Source organism: Poecilia mexicana, unplaced genomic scaffold (assembly GCF_051168715.1).
Source record: "Poecilia mexicana isolate PSO_F unplaced genomic scaffold, ASM5116871v1 scaffold_7, whole genome shotgun sequence".
Classification (NCBI taxonomy): domain Eukaryota; kingdom Metazoa; phylum Chordata; class Actinopteri; order Cyprinodontiformes; family Poeciliidae; genus Poecilia; species Poecilia mexicana.
In genome coordinates, this window is record NW_028263376.1 from 25,213,910 (window position 1) to 25,230,592 (window position 16,683).

General features: G+C 37.8%; 2 protein-coding genes across 4 annotated transcripts; one reads left to right on the forward strand and one right to left on the reverse strand.

The window, feature by feature from the left end:
* Positions 1 to 524: 524 nt before the first annotated feature.
* capza1b (capping actin protein of muscle Z-line subunit alpha 1b) lies at positions 525 to 6,218 on the reverse strand. The gene is made up of 10 exons (XM_015007476.2): positions 6,109 to 6,218; positions 4,707 to 4,770; positions 4,136 to 4,187; positions 3,894 to 3,957; positions 3,586 to 3,792; positions 3,436 to 3,515; positions 3,235 to 3,313; positions 2,275 to 2,346; positions 2,103 to 2,165; positions 525 to 2,005 (listed from the first exon to the last, which is right to left on the reverse strand). Exons 1-10 carry the CDS (start codon positions 6,145 to 6,147, stop codon positions 1,865 to 1,867), a joined length of 861 nt encoding a protein of 286 aa, XP_014862962.1. The 5' UTR covers positions 6,148 to 6,218; the 3' UTR covers positions 525 to 1,864.
* Positions 6,219 to 7,221: 1,003 nt separating this feature from the next.
* Positions 7,222 to 16,661, forward strand: LOC106930119 (acylamino-acid-releasing enzyme-like). 3 transcript variants are annotated; one of them, XM_088007320.1, is made up of 23 exons: positions 7,222 to 7,318; positions 7,773 to 7,902; positions 7,982 to 8,108; positions 8,209 to 8,296; positions 9,079 to 9,154; positions 9,276 to 9,367; positions 9,872 to 9,946; positions 10,046 to 10,183; positions 10,291 to 10,382; positions 10,503 to 10,543; positions 11,225 to 11,346; positions 11,471 to 11,531; positions 11,637 to 11,734; positions 11,831 to 11,882; positions 12,007 to 12,095; positions 12,256 to 12,394; positions 13,215 to 13,298; positions 13,660 to 13,740; positions 14,641 to 14,729; positions 15,241 to 15,428; positions 15,560 to 15,662; positions 15,748 to 15,854; positions 16,051 to 16,661. In XM_088007320.1, the coding sequence occupies exons 1-23, from the start codon at positions 7,307 to 7,309 to the stop codon at positions 16,154 to 16,156; spliced, it is 2,190 nt and encodes a 729-aa protein (XP_087863446.1). In that variant the 5' UTR covers positions 7,222 to 7,306; the 3' UTR covers positions 16,157 to 16,661. The 3 variants fall into 3 exon arrangements, with proteins under 3 accessions (XP_087863446.1, XP_087863445.1, XP_014862965.1); XM_088007319.1 differs by having other exon boundaries at positions 7,242 to 7,318; positions 7,652 to 7,902; XM_015007479.2 differs by lacking the exon at positions 7,222 to 7,318 and having other exon boundaries at positions 7,351 to 7,902.
* The last annotated feature ends 22 nt before the right edge of the window (positions 16,662 to 16,683 follow it).

Sequence of the window (16,683 nt, forward strand, 5' to 3'; positions counted from 1 at the left end):
TCCGAGCGCCAAAAGGCGAGAAATTAATATCTTCAGCGTGTAAAGTTTTTACAGGTCTTTGCACAGTGAGAAGAAAGCTGCTTTCATACTAGCAAAGGTTCTCTTGGAACTAAACTCTAGTTTGTTTTTTCAGAGTTGTGTATTCATTTTCCTTTTCAGATTTCAGCTCATTTCACCAGTGGTACAAATGCACCGAAACCAATCAGATGGAAAAACGACGACTGTTGACAATCATTCTCACTGTTTCCTTCAGCCTTTCCGTTCTTGGTAGCATCCGTTATGGTCGTGAAACTCCGCCTCAGTCACAAGGCTGAACCAGTTTTAACACGTTTTAACTCAGTCACATTGCTCTACAACCAGCATCTACAGAGGCTTTTGCCCTCGTTTCTGCTATGATGCCAACAACCCAAAAACACAGAAATGAGGATTAGCTGTTTATAAAACTTTTTTTTTTTTGGTAATAAACAATTTATTACCAATTGTGTTTATATCGGTGTACATTTATGAAGGAAAGAAGTAAATAATTGGATTGTAAGTCAGTTTATTTGAACAGGGTGGGGCAGTATAGTCTTTAACTTTGTAACTGATCGGCACACAGTTGTATTATACTGTATATTGACGTTTGAACACAGCACATAGCATAGCTAACAAGTAACTGATCGGGTGCCAGCCAACTCATAAGACATGTAGAACAGAGAATGATGTTGCCTGATAGGAGTCACGCTACATTTACAGTATATCATCTTGCCATATGGCGACTGCTTTGCATTCACTTGGCATCGACTTATACACAGTCAGAACAATTATGAGTGCAATGTACTAAGACTCCAAGAAAAAGACAGCATATTAAAATAGAAATTTTACACACAAGAGCAGGAAGATGGAGTTCTTTACCATAGGAAAGAGATTTTGGCAAATAAATTTTGGTTAATATGACGATGCTTTCCTTCGTAACAAAAGGAAAACGATTTACAGCAAAGTTGATACCAAAAAGAGAACAGAGGATGTTTAATGGATGCAGCAGAGCAGAGGTGGCTTTATCTTAGTTCTGTCCTCACAACTTGCATGAACGGAGAGATAACGCATTAGTGGAGCTCAACAGAGAAAACAAGTGAACATTCCCTCAAACCTGACAGAAAAACAAACAGCTGTCGGAGCACTTGTACAACAGGGCTGTGTCAGGCTTTGGGCTGTATTTAAATGCTATAAATGTCATTTGGATTATGCATTACAGAGAAGCAATACTATAACCATCTTTCTGTTGACATGTAACCTAATAATTTCCTTTTCTGACCATGTAACAATACCACTAGTGAAGTTGATTTTCAGTCCAATCATGCAAGGTAAACAATGACAAGAAAAACAACCTTTCAGAAAATTCACGTTCTACTAAAGTCAAACCCTGATATGAGATTGTGTGCTTGAATTTTGTCAGCAGCTGCTTTGTGCCCTGTGTGCAGAGAGCTGCAACTCTGAACGCAGCTCGGGATTAGTTTCACAAAGACGAATATCTGAATTTTGTAACCTGAAGCTATGGAGTTCTGCAATTCCTTAAACAGAGAACAGTTTGGTTTTTTTTCACGACGCAGTCCTGAGCACAGCCCTGCACTGTCCGAACACAGATTAAAAATAAAAGTAACACCATTCTCCAAACCATGATCATTATTGTTATTTTTGTAATACCAACACCTTCCTTCTAACAGACATATTTGTGCCCAACTGTCTGCAAACATTGAGTTACATTTTTACTTTACTTCCTTCCCCCGCATTAATATAGTTATGCTTTGGTTAGTCCTTGCGCATATATAGATGGGTTGTGGGCCCACAGGAGTGTGCATCATCCTGGTCATTACCTGACCCTCTTCTAGACATTCTGCATTTCCTTCCCAATCTTGTAGCTTAAGATCTTATTCCAGTCGATCTTGGTGCGTGTGACAGGCAGCTGGCGACGCAGGGCCTTGAATGTCGTGTCAGACATGGTGTGGTAGTTTTCAATGATTGCAGTCTTAGGGCAACAAAACAAAGTACCAATATTAAAATGTTTTTTTATGAACAATCCCAAAGTGTGTGGGGTCAAGTATATAAAAATATCTGATATGTACCTGGTATTCGTTTTCCGCAGACCTAATTAGGTCAATAAATTCCTTCGCAGTTTGGCTTTCACTCTGCAAGATGAAACATAAAATCATCCTATGTATTCTAATTCTGCAGCTGAGTAAGTCATCTTAAACTGTTAGCAAATTATAGCGGAGATCATACAGAACTGTCACTTACAGTCACGGGTACTGAGTTTTCAACCTCCTTATGGCTGACCAGCTGGACGTTCCCATCTTCATAATAGTGCACCTGAACAAAGACATAATGCTTTATTAGGATGTTTAAATACTAGTCCATAAACTCCTGGTAAAGCTCTCATATCTTTGAAACACATCAACAACATTATCATTGAAATATAAGGCAATTTACTAATGAAAGAAAAATAAACCTTTTGTGCTTTACACAACTTTTATTAAACTTTTCTGTCAAAACACCGGGACTGGAGTACTTCCCAGATCATAAGGAATAGGGAGAGTAACTCTATTCCACACAGGTTTACACAGTTGGTAGCTACTCTATCACTGAACTGCTTCACTCTCAGGTTTTTCAAGGAGAACTACAGGAAAAACTTGCCTTCAAAAAGAAACCCATGGATTTACAACGGTTGAATCTTAGAATTAACAAGACTAAACAGGCGTTAGCTCTGCACAATCAGTAGCTATGTGCTGCAGTACTTATTCCCTCGTGCCAAGCTGACCCCAGGATCCACAGTCTTTCAAGTTTAATCAAAAGCCTGCAGGACAGTGAGCCCTGCAGAACCGGGCTGGAGACCAGTGGATCTTAGTTCCATCTGAGGGGTGAATTATCCCATCTCTGGCACATTATATGGAATTATAAAAGATTTTTAGTTAGGGGCATCCAATGTAGATTTTCAGAGAGTTTTGCTATACAATTTCGTAAGAGCCTTTCGCTAAACAATCCACACAAAAAAAAGTGGACAGGAAATTCAATTTATTGTTTCCATGAACGGAGTGAAATTTAGTTCAATAGCCTTAAAAATATTGGTAACGTCCTGCGTGAAGCAAAAAAGCAAATGGCTATGTTTATTACAACATTAAATGGAAGAGACAAAAATGTTGCAAGTCTACTTTGAATGATTTATGTAGTCCTGATCTGAAATTAGATTCCCTCACTGACCTGAATTTTCAAAACTCCAACCACATGAGCTGTGGACTGACCCAGAGTCATCTTCCACTCTGACCTGCAGCGACCATTCCTTTGTAGGAAAAAGCAGAGCAGGCATTACTGTGCAGGCAACACAAAGCTACATGGTAAAGTTACTTTATTAAAACATTTGGATGTGATATTAAATATTTATTTTAAGAAAGAAAACTGTACCAGAAGTTTTTGGGTTGAAACTGATGTCCCTCGATGCAGGCTATAATCGTCTGCTGACCATCAACTGTTTTCTCATAAACCTGCAACATACAGATATTATAAGTAAACCATGTTCAATTTTATGCAGCCCAAGGCTCTGGTGCAACGTACCGTGGAGAATCCTGAAAGGTAGTGCTCTTTGACGTAGACACTAAGGGCAGTATCACAAGCATCCCTCCAGCTTCTCAGAGCCCCCTCTCCGTCGTACGGCTGAACGTCGCTGACCTCTTTCCTCAAGTGATCGAAGCGAAACGATAAACGGTTACGAGGATCCAAGAATCGTCCCTGACCCAAGTCACCATGCTCTGTGATCAGGACCTAAGAAAAAAAAAAAAAAAAAAAGAGTAAATCGACAAGAATACTGAAGAATTGTCCCGTATAAACCTTTTCTATCATTTAGTTTTCTGAACAAAGCCTACCGGTTCTTCATATCCCTCGATTTTGGCAGGAGTAAACTGATCCATGTTGTACTGGGCAAATGACCTGGAAACAAAAAGTGTTTGAACAAAAACAAAGCCGATATTAAAAAAAGTCAAAAATAATTAAAGAATAGGTTTTGCACAGACTGGAAGACAACACATTTGAAGATGTTAACACTTTCAAATTGACTAAATGATTGAATGATTATTTGCATTTCTGATGAAGGTCAGATGTTACTTACTGTGACGCCCCCTCTCTGAGGAGGTTGTCATTATTGAGAAGAAGCCGAACATCTAGAGAGACAAAGAGAAAACATTAAGTGCTTTCTAGAGGGCAAACAATTTAAAAAATGTACAATAAAAACTCATTACTAAGTTCTGTAATGATTACTACATCATCATTTTACTGTAAAAGCTTTTAGCAAGAGAAATCCTTCAATCTGAACCTGCAGGTCGGCATTCACATCGAGGCATTTTCTGACTCATCAGCACTGGTTACTAAAGTGCTGTTAAAGACAAATGCACTTGTGTACGGAAAGCCTTTTTGTTCAAAATTAAACACTATTACTTATGAATTATTTACAAATATTCTATAAAATAGGACCTTTATTTCTTGATAAAGTGTTTATTAATTTAGTAATTATTCGTAAATAACATCATCCATTTAGTCATCTGTGAATAAAACGGCTCTCCATAGCTGTATGGTGCAATTTGAGGCACATTACTGATAAATAGTCAATTTTACTGGAGTCAGATTATTGCCAATAAAGATTTTTTTTAACTTAAAACATTCAGGACTTGCCAACTTCTTACCATTGAAGACCTCATTGAACTCTCCAGGTGGAGCATGAGTCACAAAGTTGGCCGCTATGCGGACCTGAAATAAAATAAATGAATTCATACAATTATAATATATTTGACAATAAATAACCATGGTTAAAATATAATAAACACACTAGTCTAGACAAGCTCATAAATTCCATGACATACTGTGAAAAAAACTGCACAAAATGTATCCTGGAATAATATAATAATAAACTACTGCAGTATTCAAACTCCAAACACATTATTATTGAGATTGTTTTTTCTACTGTGCTGAATAAACTCTTTCCACTGTTGAACTCATGAAAGCACTGATAAAAGTGTGTCATTACAATATTCAATTTGAAGACTAGCACAAGCTAAATCTATTATTATTTAAAAGTCAACAGTTTAACAGTGACAATACGTTATACAGTAATGAACATAACTTTTTGCCTGACTAAAATGGTTAAAATGTCAACAATGTAACAAACATATTGAATCAAAAGGGTATTCAATTGCAGTAACTAACTGAAGAGCAGAAAAATATGTGCGTTTGTGGATAATTTCTCTTCATTTCTGATGTCTATTAGACAAACGACTTATGACAATTTAAAAAAAAAAGAATTCCAGAGTGAACATTTGTTTGAGTTGTTTGTACCTTTGTAAAAACAGTAGCGTCACCTTTACCGGTGTTTAACAGCGCAAAGTCAACAGACCTGTGGAGTAGTTTGCTCATATTATCAGAGGAATGTCGCCTAGCTCGCTTCTTTGCTGTGTTAAAATCCCGTGTATCTGTATTCTGACCATATATGTCGATTTACCTTACGTGGCAGAATGGCAGTTCAGACTTGTGTTACCTCTTCTATGAACTTTGTCAGTCCCTGAGATCATGCAAAGTGAAGTGCCACTGTTGCAGCTCACCCTAAGCTGGAAGTATCTATAGTGATGTCAAGCCGAGTGAAGATTTGAGCTGCAACTGAATCTGTTTGACCCAGAAATCCACAGCAAAAGTAACGTTAGCTGCTAATGTTAGCGACTGTTTTTTTTTTTTTTTTATGGAGGGGGAACTTACTTAAGCCATTTTGAAAAAAAATAATAATATTGTGGAAACCACAATGCAGTTTGAGGAAGTACGAGTTACTGCTTCAGTAAAAGGCATGTCATTTTACTAGAACAGGGCGTCGGACAGGTTAACCACCCTCAATAACACTTGATACCGCGGCTAGCCAAGCTTCTCTAGCATTGGCTTGTTAGCTAATGATAGCTTTAACACAAGTTTACAATTTCAATAAGTTTTCGGACTCTGACATTAAATTTCCAGCCCGCGATATTTAATGCATAAAAACCTAATAACTTATTCGACAATACAAGTAAGATAAATAAACAGAAAGCAAAGAATTAGCGTTCAAACCTTCTCTTCATCTGACAGCGGCTCCTCAAAGTCAGCCATCTTGGCTTCCTGTAATATAACCCCACCTACCCCAGCTGACTGAAAGGTTCACTGCAGCGGCAACTGTCGATTTCCAATATTTAAATTTCGTTTAAAACAAATGCGAATGCATCTTTGTCTATAACTTTATAAGCAGGGTGGAGCAACTTTTTAAACGGTAAATGAAAACTAGATAGACATCAAGAGCCAGCTGTGTTCATTCTTGTCTTCTTTCCTGTTCGACAAAATAAGAGAAATTCGATATGCCATGTTACACCTTCTTAGTTTGCCTTTTAGATACATTTTTATACTACAATCTAAAATCATAATATGTTGTAAACATAAATAATAAAAAGAAATTTATGGGGACAAATGGAACCTCATAGTTTTAGGCAAGGCTTCTGCTATATTTGCGCTGGAGAATAAAGGATGCGTGAGTGCGTCCGCCGTATTGTGAGTGGTAAATGCGTCTTAGAACGTAATGTTTTCTTGAAAAAAGAGGATTTCCGAACAAATGAGTAGGCTGTTGTTTACTAGTTTTGTCATTAGTATAAATGTCCATTAATCATTTTTACATAGATTATTTTTCATAGAAGCATTAGGGATTATTTAGATAAAAATTAACAATGAAGTGTGCTTGAATTATCTAACCGATCTGTGATAATATGCTTACTTGATTTAATTTTACATAGAAAAATGAACTCAGTTCCCTTGTTTTGTTTAGTCAAAAAGCTACAACAGAGGAGACACTTTAATTTTGTTATTCAAATGAATTGTATAAGAATAGCGATAATAATAACATGGTATTCTTGTATTCATTTTATAATCAGAAGTGGTTGACCGTATTTGTTAAGTTAGGGTAGACAACGAAAACTGACACTATTGTAGTTTAAATCACCACAGTTAATGCTATTTGTCAATATCTTGGAAATATGTATTGAATACACACATTTATGCTTCAGTAACAGAACACACAACGAATGATCAAATTTATATCAGCATAAATATCCTGCACTGCTTGCAGGCCTAAAATAACGAAATATGCCACTCACAATATGGAGGAGGCGTTGACGTATGATATTCACCCTTATTCAGCGTCTATCCTTTTACGTCAAAGTAAAGCGCTCGCTCCATTGTGGAGTAAATTGGAGTGTATTTAGCGACGCGTACGGTTCCTGCCATGGAGTCACAGGTATGGTTGTTCGAAATTGTCCAGCAATCCTAAACGTTTATTAAACGTGCATGGCAGAATGTTGCACAGGTTTAACCTTAGAGCTATCTAGAGTACATTGAGTTTCGATATTATCGGATGTAGTCAGCTTAAGTCAAGCTAGCGAACAGATGTAGGGTCCGTAGTTTTCTTTCACTTCCAGCAGGAAGTTCCTGGTCATATGGCTCGAACTCCTAAATCTCTCTAGAATAATCCACACTGCCTTGATTACTTATCTTAATGCAAGGCTGTTACTTGAGGCAACAAATCGGGGAAATGCTACATATGCTGACTTTTGTTTTTATTGCTAAACAGTGTTAAACTTCACCAACTTTTCATGGATGGCTAGCCACCTAGCTTGGACATGAATAGGACATTGTTCGCAGTCAAACATTTGTTTTCACTGAGGCGCCGCTGTTCGTCTCTGCGCTGCCAGGTGACAACCAACCCGGAGGAAATTGCCAAACTCTACAAAGAGCTCAGCCTCTTTCCCTCTTTAAGCAGAGCAGACGTGGGACCTGTTATCACCTCTCAGTATGGAGGCAAATACAGCAACATATACACAGGTACAACTAGCATCTGTCGCATCAAAAAAATATTTCCGTTTCTATTTGATTCGTATAATTTCTGAATTCATGTCTGCAGAGTGGAGCCAGCGTGATCTGGAGAGAAATGAGAACGTCAAATTCTGCAGACAATACATTGTCTTCCATGATGACAAGTCGGTGGTCTACTCTGGCACTTCTGGAAACTGTACTGAAGTCAAAGGAGAGTATGTAAAGTGTTATTTTATCTTGAGTAGACATACTATCTAATTTGAGTCGAAACCCAGGAAAACTCGACTGTATCTCCTCATTTGTTTCTCGCCTCAGACTTCTTAGTAAGGACTCTCCCTCTGGTGAAATGAAGGCAGTTGTCAGAGAATGCACAGTCAAAGGAGAGGAGAAGCAGTTTCTGGAGGTGTGTGGCTCTCTGGTCCTGCTCAGATGTGGGTGATTTAGATAAAAGCAGTCCTCAGTAATCACAGCCATTCACGTTTGGCATTAAAACCCATCCCTAATGATTGGATCTCAGTTAATGTGCAAGCAAACACGTTGCCATATCACTTAGAGGGCTTTCAGTTGAGCACACATTTTTTGTGCACATTGCACTGTCCAAACGTAAGAAAACATGTAACGCTCAGCTGTAGATGCTTTCTGACTGAAGCAGGACGGGGCATTTTATAGCACAGTTGCAGCAGCAGGTACAATAAACTCCCAAACAAACTAAAACAAAAACACTGCAAAGAAAAGTCACTCATCCATACTGTGTCCAATAATCCTTTCTTTACAAAATGTCCTCAGTTGCTATTTATTTTATTTAAATAACCCAGGAGCAGTGTCTGATTCTTTTTGTTTGTTTTATAAACTGGGAGATTTCCAATGCATTTCTTGCTAATGCATTCGGGGAGTCATGTCAGGTCACTGGGTCAACCCGTCTTGTAGTAAACTGTGTTTAGACTGTGAAACTTATTCAAGTAAATGATTCTCAAGTTTTCGTTTGAAGGGTGGTCTGCTAACTGCTTTCATCAGATTACGAAATTGGGTTTAAAGTTTGGTGTGGGTTGCATATTAAGGGAACTACACTTATTGTCCTTGTTCCGTTTCACTTTATTTCTAAAGTATACAATGTATCTCTGTCTGAATACTATTTACTCTGTCTTTTTTAATACAAATGTATTAATTGTTTATGTTTCATTTTAGATTTGGAGTAAAAACATCAAGGTGAAGAGCATCAACCTAACAGCTTTAAAGAAACATGGCAAAGTCTATGAGGATGGTAAATCATGTTCAGGAAAAAAACAACAACAAAAACTGCTTTTTACCTGCAGTTTGTTTGGCAGTTTGCTGTAACATCTGGATTTTTATTTTTTTATTTTTTATTTTTCGCACATTCCCAGAGCAGTTTGGCAGCTTGGTTTGGTCGCACTCTGAAACACACCTCTTGTATGTTGCTGAAAAAAAGAGGCCTGAGACTAAATCCTTCTTCCAGGTAAGATGTAGATAGAAAAAAAAATAGTTTTTATGACAAATTTAAGCAGATTTATTTATTTATTTATTTTTTACTGCAAATAACTACTACCAGGCTAAACATTGCTTTACACAGTCAGGAACATCAAACAGCGGCTTCTTTGGTCTTTAAAGTTTTATTTTATTTCCAAGAAAGGTTGAAGTTCATGTCCCTGACAAGTCATGTAAATAATTCACACTTTAAGGGCACACACCAACAAGATTACCACTGGCAGAGGTTAGCAACACCATTACCCAATCAGAAAATCGCGGCAAACTGGTTCAGTCTTTCCGTGCTTTCATAATGACTGAACCTGAGTTATTTTCCATTGTTTTTCAAAACCAACATTCCTTGTCTGCATCTATTGTTCTGTGACCGAGGCAGCAGTGATGCGTGTTTTCTGTCCTTTATGAGATACTCATGGTGAGAGATTTCAGACTGAGGGGCTAACAACCTGCCGCGCCGCTTCTCATTTCGTCTTTACAGACAGAGTTGCCAGAGTTGTCTTCCATTGAAGATGAGGAGGAGACCATGAGGGTGGAGAAAAAAGACACGGTTAAAGTGAATTCTCCAGATTGTAGTCAAAAGTTGAATTAATCTCGTTGCATTTCACAGCACCAAATGCTACATTGTAGTCGTTGTGCGAATTTCATCCTGCAGGGGGAGCAGTTTGTCTACTATGAGGACTGGGGAGAGGCCTTAGTTGGCAAGAGCTGTCCAGTGCTGTGTGTTTTGGACATAGAGGGGGACAATGTGTCTGTGTTGGAAGGAGTACCCGACAGCATCTCACCTGGACAGGTTGGCACTGCACTGCAGTGAATCCATCTTTGTATGAATGTTTGTGTGCCTTTAATGTGGTAATAACATTTTTTCTGGATTTTAATCAACTGCTTTCATCTCTCCAGGCATTTTGGGCCCCAGGTGACACAGGTGTGGTGTTTATAGGCTGGTGGCACGAGCCTTTCAGACTAGGCCTGAAGTACTGCCCCAATCGGAGGTGCTTATCGAATATAGTAGCAGCACACAACAGCTGGACCGTGGCAAATTAAAATTGAGTTTAAATGCAATTGAGTTCAAACGAATGCACCCGTTTTAGTATTTCTGTTGTTGCTTTCAGGTCTTCTTTGTTTTATGTGGATTTGACGGGTGGGAAATGTGGTAAGCATGAATTGTTTGTAACATTTTGTTAACAATTCAACACTGTTGGCATAAGGTGTGATGGTGCTGTAAAGCCTCACTTCCTGATTTGTGTTTCACACAAATTGTTGACTACAGTAACATCTTTTAAGTGCATCTAAGTGTTGGCAGCACACATATGCAGTAGTGGAAGGAATTTCTGAAAAGTCGCTAAAACAAATGCATGTTATTAAATCATACATTTTTATGTATTTATTTCACCTTCTCATTAAATGCAAAGAAACTAGATGAGTGAACCTAGAAACATGTACTTGTTTTGAGTTTTTTAACTTAAGAATAAGATTACGTCGCAGGATGTATGCTTTGGTGCATAAATGCTGATACTCCTTTAACTCCTTAATTTTCTGTTGTAATCACAGCTACTATGGCTAACGAAAAACATGCAGCACGTTTGACTTCTTTTACATGTCGTATTTCTTAAACAATATAAATCAGCAGGTCGTGCCTCAGATAAAACTTATCGGCCCGACCGACAAGTTAGCTGCTACTGGACATTATGCGCACTATGAAGCAACTGCGCTAATATTTACACTGTGAATACACGCTCATGGAAAACATTCCCTCTCTCATCTTAGTTCAATTTAGCATTGACATAGCTGCATGAAGTTGATGACGTATATGTTTATATGTTGTCCGCAACAGAGCAGCTTTCGTCGGACACCAGTGCGGTGTATTCCCCAAGGCTGAGCCCGGATCAGTGCCGAATTATTTATCTCGAATGTTCTGTATATGGGCCACACATGCAGTGCTGCAAGCTTTGTATGGTAAGAAAAAATTGGAGACTTTTTTTTTTTTTTTTTTTACTTGTTTATTTTCCAGTTTTCTAATTGGAAAGAAAGTGTATTTTTTGGTTTGTGAATTTTCTTTGCCGTATTCTTTTTTTTGCAGTACGACTGGTACACTAAGAAGACCTCAGTGGTTGTGGATATCGTTGGACGACCAAGAGAAGGTAAGTGGTGCTCAGTGGGAACATGAAAACATACATTTTACTCATAAGTATGTAGTAAGAGTGTAAAAAAAAATGTACCTCTTTGGCTTTTTTATGACTTTACAGATGGCTTCACTGGCATCTACAGCAGTCAGTTGTCACCAAAGTGTTGGTCAGCTGACAGTACGCGGGTTGTTGTTGCTTGTCCTCAGCGCAGCCGGAAGGTATGTGTAGTTTTTACTTGTTGTCATGTTCAGGGCGGTTAAAAAAAAAAATCAAATGTTTTTGTTTTTTTTTCTCTCTCTCTCTTTGTGCTTTAGGATCTCTTGGTGGTGGACACGAGCACAGGAAGCATCACCTCTCTGACGCCAAGTTAGTCTCTGACTGCACTGCGTTTTATAAGTCAATGTTGACAGTTTCACACCGATTTACTGCAGTACGTTTGTCACAATTACTGATTTTATTGTTATATATTTGTGCCAATGTTTGGCTGTAGAGTCTGAAATTGGTAACTGGTGTCTTCTGAACATCGAGCGAGATCTGATGGTGGTCAGCTGCTCCTCTCCTAACTGCCCTCCAAATCTGGTAGGATGTGTGTCTTTGCTAAGAAAATTGAGATTTTCTTAATCCATGCAAATGTCCCATTGGATTAATGGGGAGTTCTCAAAAACTTATTAAAGGAACTTTATGTAACGCAGCAGATTTTCTCTCTTACACACATGTGCCTTTTTTTGTTGTTGTTTAGAGGGTGGGCTTCCTTCCAGGAAAGGATTCCCAAGAGGAAGTGGTCTGGGTTACTTTGGAAGAGTCTCAGACTTTACCAGATATTGACTGGCAGATCAAGACTTTCACTCCCTCAGAAGGACTAGACAACCATCAATATCGTAAGATAACTCTTTGGAATATTCATGAAGTAATATTTATTAAGAACTGTAACTTTTTTGTTGCCCGTTCTAGTTTTATAATATGAACTGGCAGTATTTTTTTCCCTTTTTGTTTCAGTTATTAAACTTCACAATTAAACCACTAAAAAATGGTCTTATTTTCAAACTATATGTGATTTAATAGGCAACTGTCTTTTGTAAAATATATCAGGCAGTGTATAGGTGCCACTCAGGTTGCTGCTTATTTTTATTTTTAAGGAGACTGTTTCCAGAAAACTAACATGTGACATAAAGTCTTACTTTCTTGTATAAGTTGTATTTATTAGAGTGGTGGAGAAAATAAAAAAAAATATATCTTTTATTCTCAGCTTTTTGATAATTTACTCCATTTAATTTTTAAAATGTGTTTTGTCTCATTTTTCTTGTTATTTCCACAGTAGCAACAAAGCAAATTGGTAATTCGTTGCTGTTAATCCCAAAAAGCAGTTTACTTAACTAATTAACTAATATATAGCAAAAAAATGTACAAGATTCTCTTCTTAATTCAAGAGTTTTTTGGGGGTTTTTACAGTTTGGGTTCTGAAATGTTCTTGGGTGGATAGTAGAAGTCATACCTGCACAATATTCAATGCTTTAACAACGGCATCCATACTTGTGATGAAATATTGTTTATTAACCACAGCGCAGATTTTGTTTGTGAAAGATCAGATGCATAGAAAATATTGCTTATAACAACACAGTAGTATAACTATTTGTAAGCTATTCTAAGCTCTGCTACTTGTACTAATTCATGCGGCTAACATGTTTTACTGTATTTCAGCGGGCATTGACTATGAAGCTGTGCTGATGAAACCAAAAGAAGTGAAGGAAGGAGTGAAACTACCTCTGATTGTCCTCCCTCATGGTTCGTAACTCGGATAGATGGATGAAAAAAAAAAGTCATATTCCAAAAGAGCTTACATTATGAAGTAATAAAACCTAGGCTATTAATCCCTACTGGGTTTATTTTTAGGCTCTCTTCAGTCAAGAGCTTCTACTGATCAGATTGACATTGCACACAGTAGTTGCTATGACAATGGCGCTCCTTGTGGCAAAGTGTTACCTCATTTGACTGAAAACAAGCTCAGTAGTTGTGACAGAGATACACCTCTCTTAGTCTAATTACACGTTTTACAGTGTTTTAATTGTGCATCTGTTGCCATGGCCACCGGTTTCTAATTGATCATGTCAGGCCTGTTTCACTGTTAATCTGTTTCTCTCATCAGGAGGTCCTCACTCTGTGATTGTAGCTGAATGGCTTCTGTCTACCTCTGTGCTCTGCAGGATGGGTTTTGGTGTATTGCTGGGTAAGTTAGGTTACAAATGTTGAGTGCAGCTTCATTTGATACCTGTTGAAGCATAAGAAACCGATGCTTTAAACATAGCACTCGGCCTTTGGGGTTACTTTGAACTCAGCTTACAGAGAATACAAGGACTGCTTCCTGTTTTGTGGCCACTGATACTGTTTCAGTTGGTGAGAGCCACTCATTGGCTCATTTTTATACATTTTTATCGCTTCATTTATGCTTTTTTTTATGGAAGACTGTACAAGAACCTTCTTTATATAAACTTTTCTGGAAATGCCTTTCTGTTCAAGGTTTTTTTCCCACAGCTCTTAACATTAAGTTTTTATGTGTCCTTTCTGTAAGCATTTCTACAACATAATAACTCTATAGATTACTTTAGGTGCTTACTTTAGGTTGAGGGTAAGTAGCCTTTTTAAAGGTTCTTAGGAGTAGGAATGGTAAAGGTCATTGCGCACAGTATCTGAAACATTCTCAGATAACAGTTTCAGTCTCTCTGGAAAGCAGAAGTTGCATTTGCAGTTCTAGAGCACATAAACCCAAAGACCTAATTGAAAAAAAAAAAAAAATCATACCTGTTACCGATATGAACCGGTAATAAGTTCATATCTTTGAAAATAAATCTCTGTGATATTTGTTGTACGAAGTAGCCAGTATGAGTTTTCTGTTTGTTTTTGCAAAACACAAGAAAGATTCGCAAAATCGTCATTGTTCAAAAGAAAAAAAATATTTCTCAGGTAACTTTGTTTCAAACCCTCAAACAATGCAGATGTTGCATAAATAAATATAAGAAATCTTCATTGAAATGTAGCGTGCATTTATCTACATAGAAATATAGCTAAACATTACTAGGGATGTTGGTGCTTGTGGGATTTCTTCTGAATGTGCCGTTTCTGTTTTTAGTAAACTATCGTGGCTCTCTTGGTTTTGGCCATGACAGCGTCCTCTCACTGCTGGGCAACGTGGGTACCCAGGATGTCATGGATGTTCAGGTAAGATCATAGCCAGCACCATTTGAGGACCAAATAAACTCAAAAAATAAGCCTGCTGCTGGTAAAGTTCAAGTCCTCTCATTTTCCCATTGTCCATTTTCCATTTTCTTTTCAGTTCTCTACTGAACTGGAATTATTCTAAATCACTTTGCTTTGATATATAATGAAAATTCTAATAAATTACAATAAAGTTTTACTTTTATTTGTGTAGATATATGCTGAGCAAGTGCACAATTGGATTAATTTCTAAGCAAACAGAAATGAGCCTTAAATGCATCTCAAGCTCCTGCTGAAAACAAATGAATTTCAGTATTGCCTTTGGTAATCTGTTAGTGTTTGTACTCTATTGGTCTCTATATATAATGACTTTGAGTTGCCATAGATGTAAAACATGGCTCATAACAACAGAGCTCTTTTTAGATGTTCTTGTTTTGTTCTCCCTTGATCACTCTCTGTGGGATTTACAAATTGTCTTTTACATAGTCTGTCATTTGTGTTTTACTTCCTCCAGGCTGCTGTTGAAAGTGTCCTAGACGCTGAGTTTGACAGGGAGAAAGTGGCCATTTCTGGGGGCTCCCATGGGGGGTTTCTAGCCTGCCATCTAATTGGCCAGTACCCAGGTTTCTACAAGGCCTGTGTGGCTCGCAATCCTGTCGTCAATTTGGCCTCCATGATTGGCAGCACGGATATCCCGGATTGGTGGGTCTAGTTGTAAAACATCCCAACACTCTTGTCTGTATTTTGGTGATTCCTGTGGTGAAAGTCTTGAGCAATTACAAAGCTGTGGTGTTTTATAATTGGTTTATGGAGACGTAAATTAAATGTTGCAGGTGCGTCGTTGAGGCTGGATACGATTACAGTCCAGATTGCCTCCCTGATCCTGCCGTTTGGGAACAGATGTTGAACAAGTCCCCTATCAAATACGTCCCTCAGGTACATTTATGTAAATCTCGGATGCATACTTCTGACTTTGCTGCTTTTGTTGTAGTGATCTCATGCAAGTTATTATCTGGTTAAGGTTCGGACCCCAGTGCTGCTGACTTTAGGGGAAGACGACAAGCGTGTCCCTAACAAGCAAGGAATTGAATACTACAAAGCTCTGAAAGCAAAGCAGATCCCTGTTCGGTAAGCACTGACCAGGCGCCTCATGCGTAACAGACTGTGTAGCTTACGCGTTAAAAGTTGCCATAGCTTACAGAATGGAAATGCTTTCTATTCACAAACACACATCGAGTTACATGGCGGTGCCCTTACAGCAATATGAATGCAGTCAATGTGCTTTGCTGTTTGTTTATTAATGCTCTAACTTATATTTGCACAGGTTACTGTGGTACCCTGGAAACAACCACTCTCTTTCCAAGGTGGATGCAGAATCAGATGGTTTCATGAACATCGCTTTGTGGATAATTCAACACTTAGGTCTGTGATGGTGACATAACGAAGATAGCTGTAATGTGCAAAAAGACTAAAGGACATTAGTTTGTGTATGCAAACTTATTTTTATGTTATAAGGCCCAATCCAAAGCCAAAACATGGACAACTGATCTTCAGCTAGAATACACTAACTGTGCGTAACCCATAATCTACCTGTGGGTATTGTTGTTAATTTTGAGTATTGCATAAGAGGATGACAAACAATTAAAAAAAATAATATCACACTTAAATAAAATATTTGACTCAATGGAAACATTTTATTAATACTGACTTGATTTTTCTTTCTTCTGTAATTTGAATCAGAAAATCAAAAGGGCTTTTAATTATTTCGACTTTCTCTGTGATTACATGAAAAGAATAACATTTATAATCAGTCTCTTTTTTTTAGAGATTTTCTTCTGCTTGGGTGATTTTTTTTCTGTTTTTTTTGTTGTTGTTTTTTTAGCTAAATCTCTTGATTGTACCATTTTGTGCACTTAATAAAACAATTGTAAGAAAGCTCACTGTGTGAGTCAAGTTT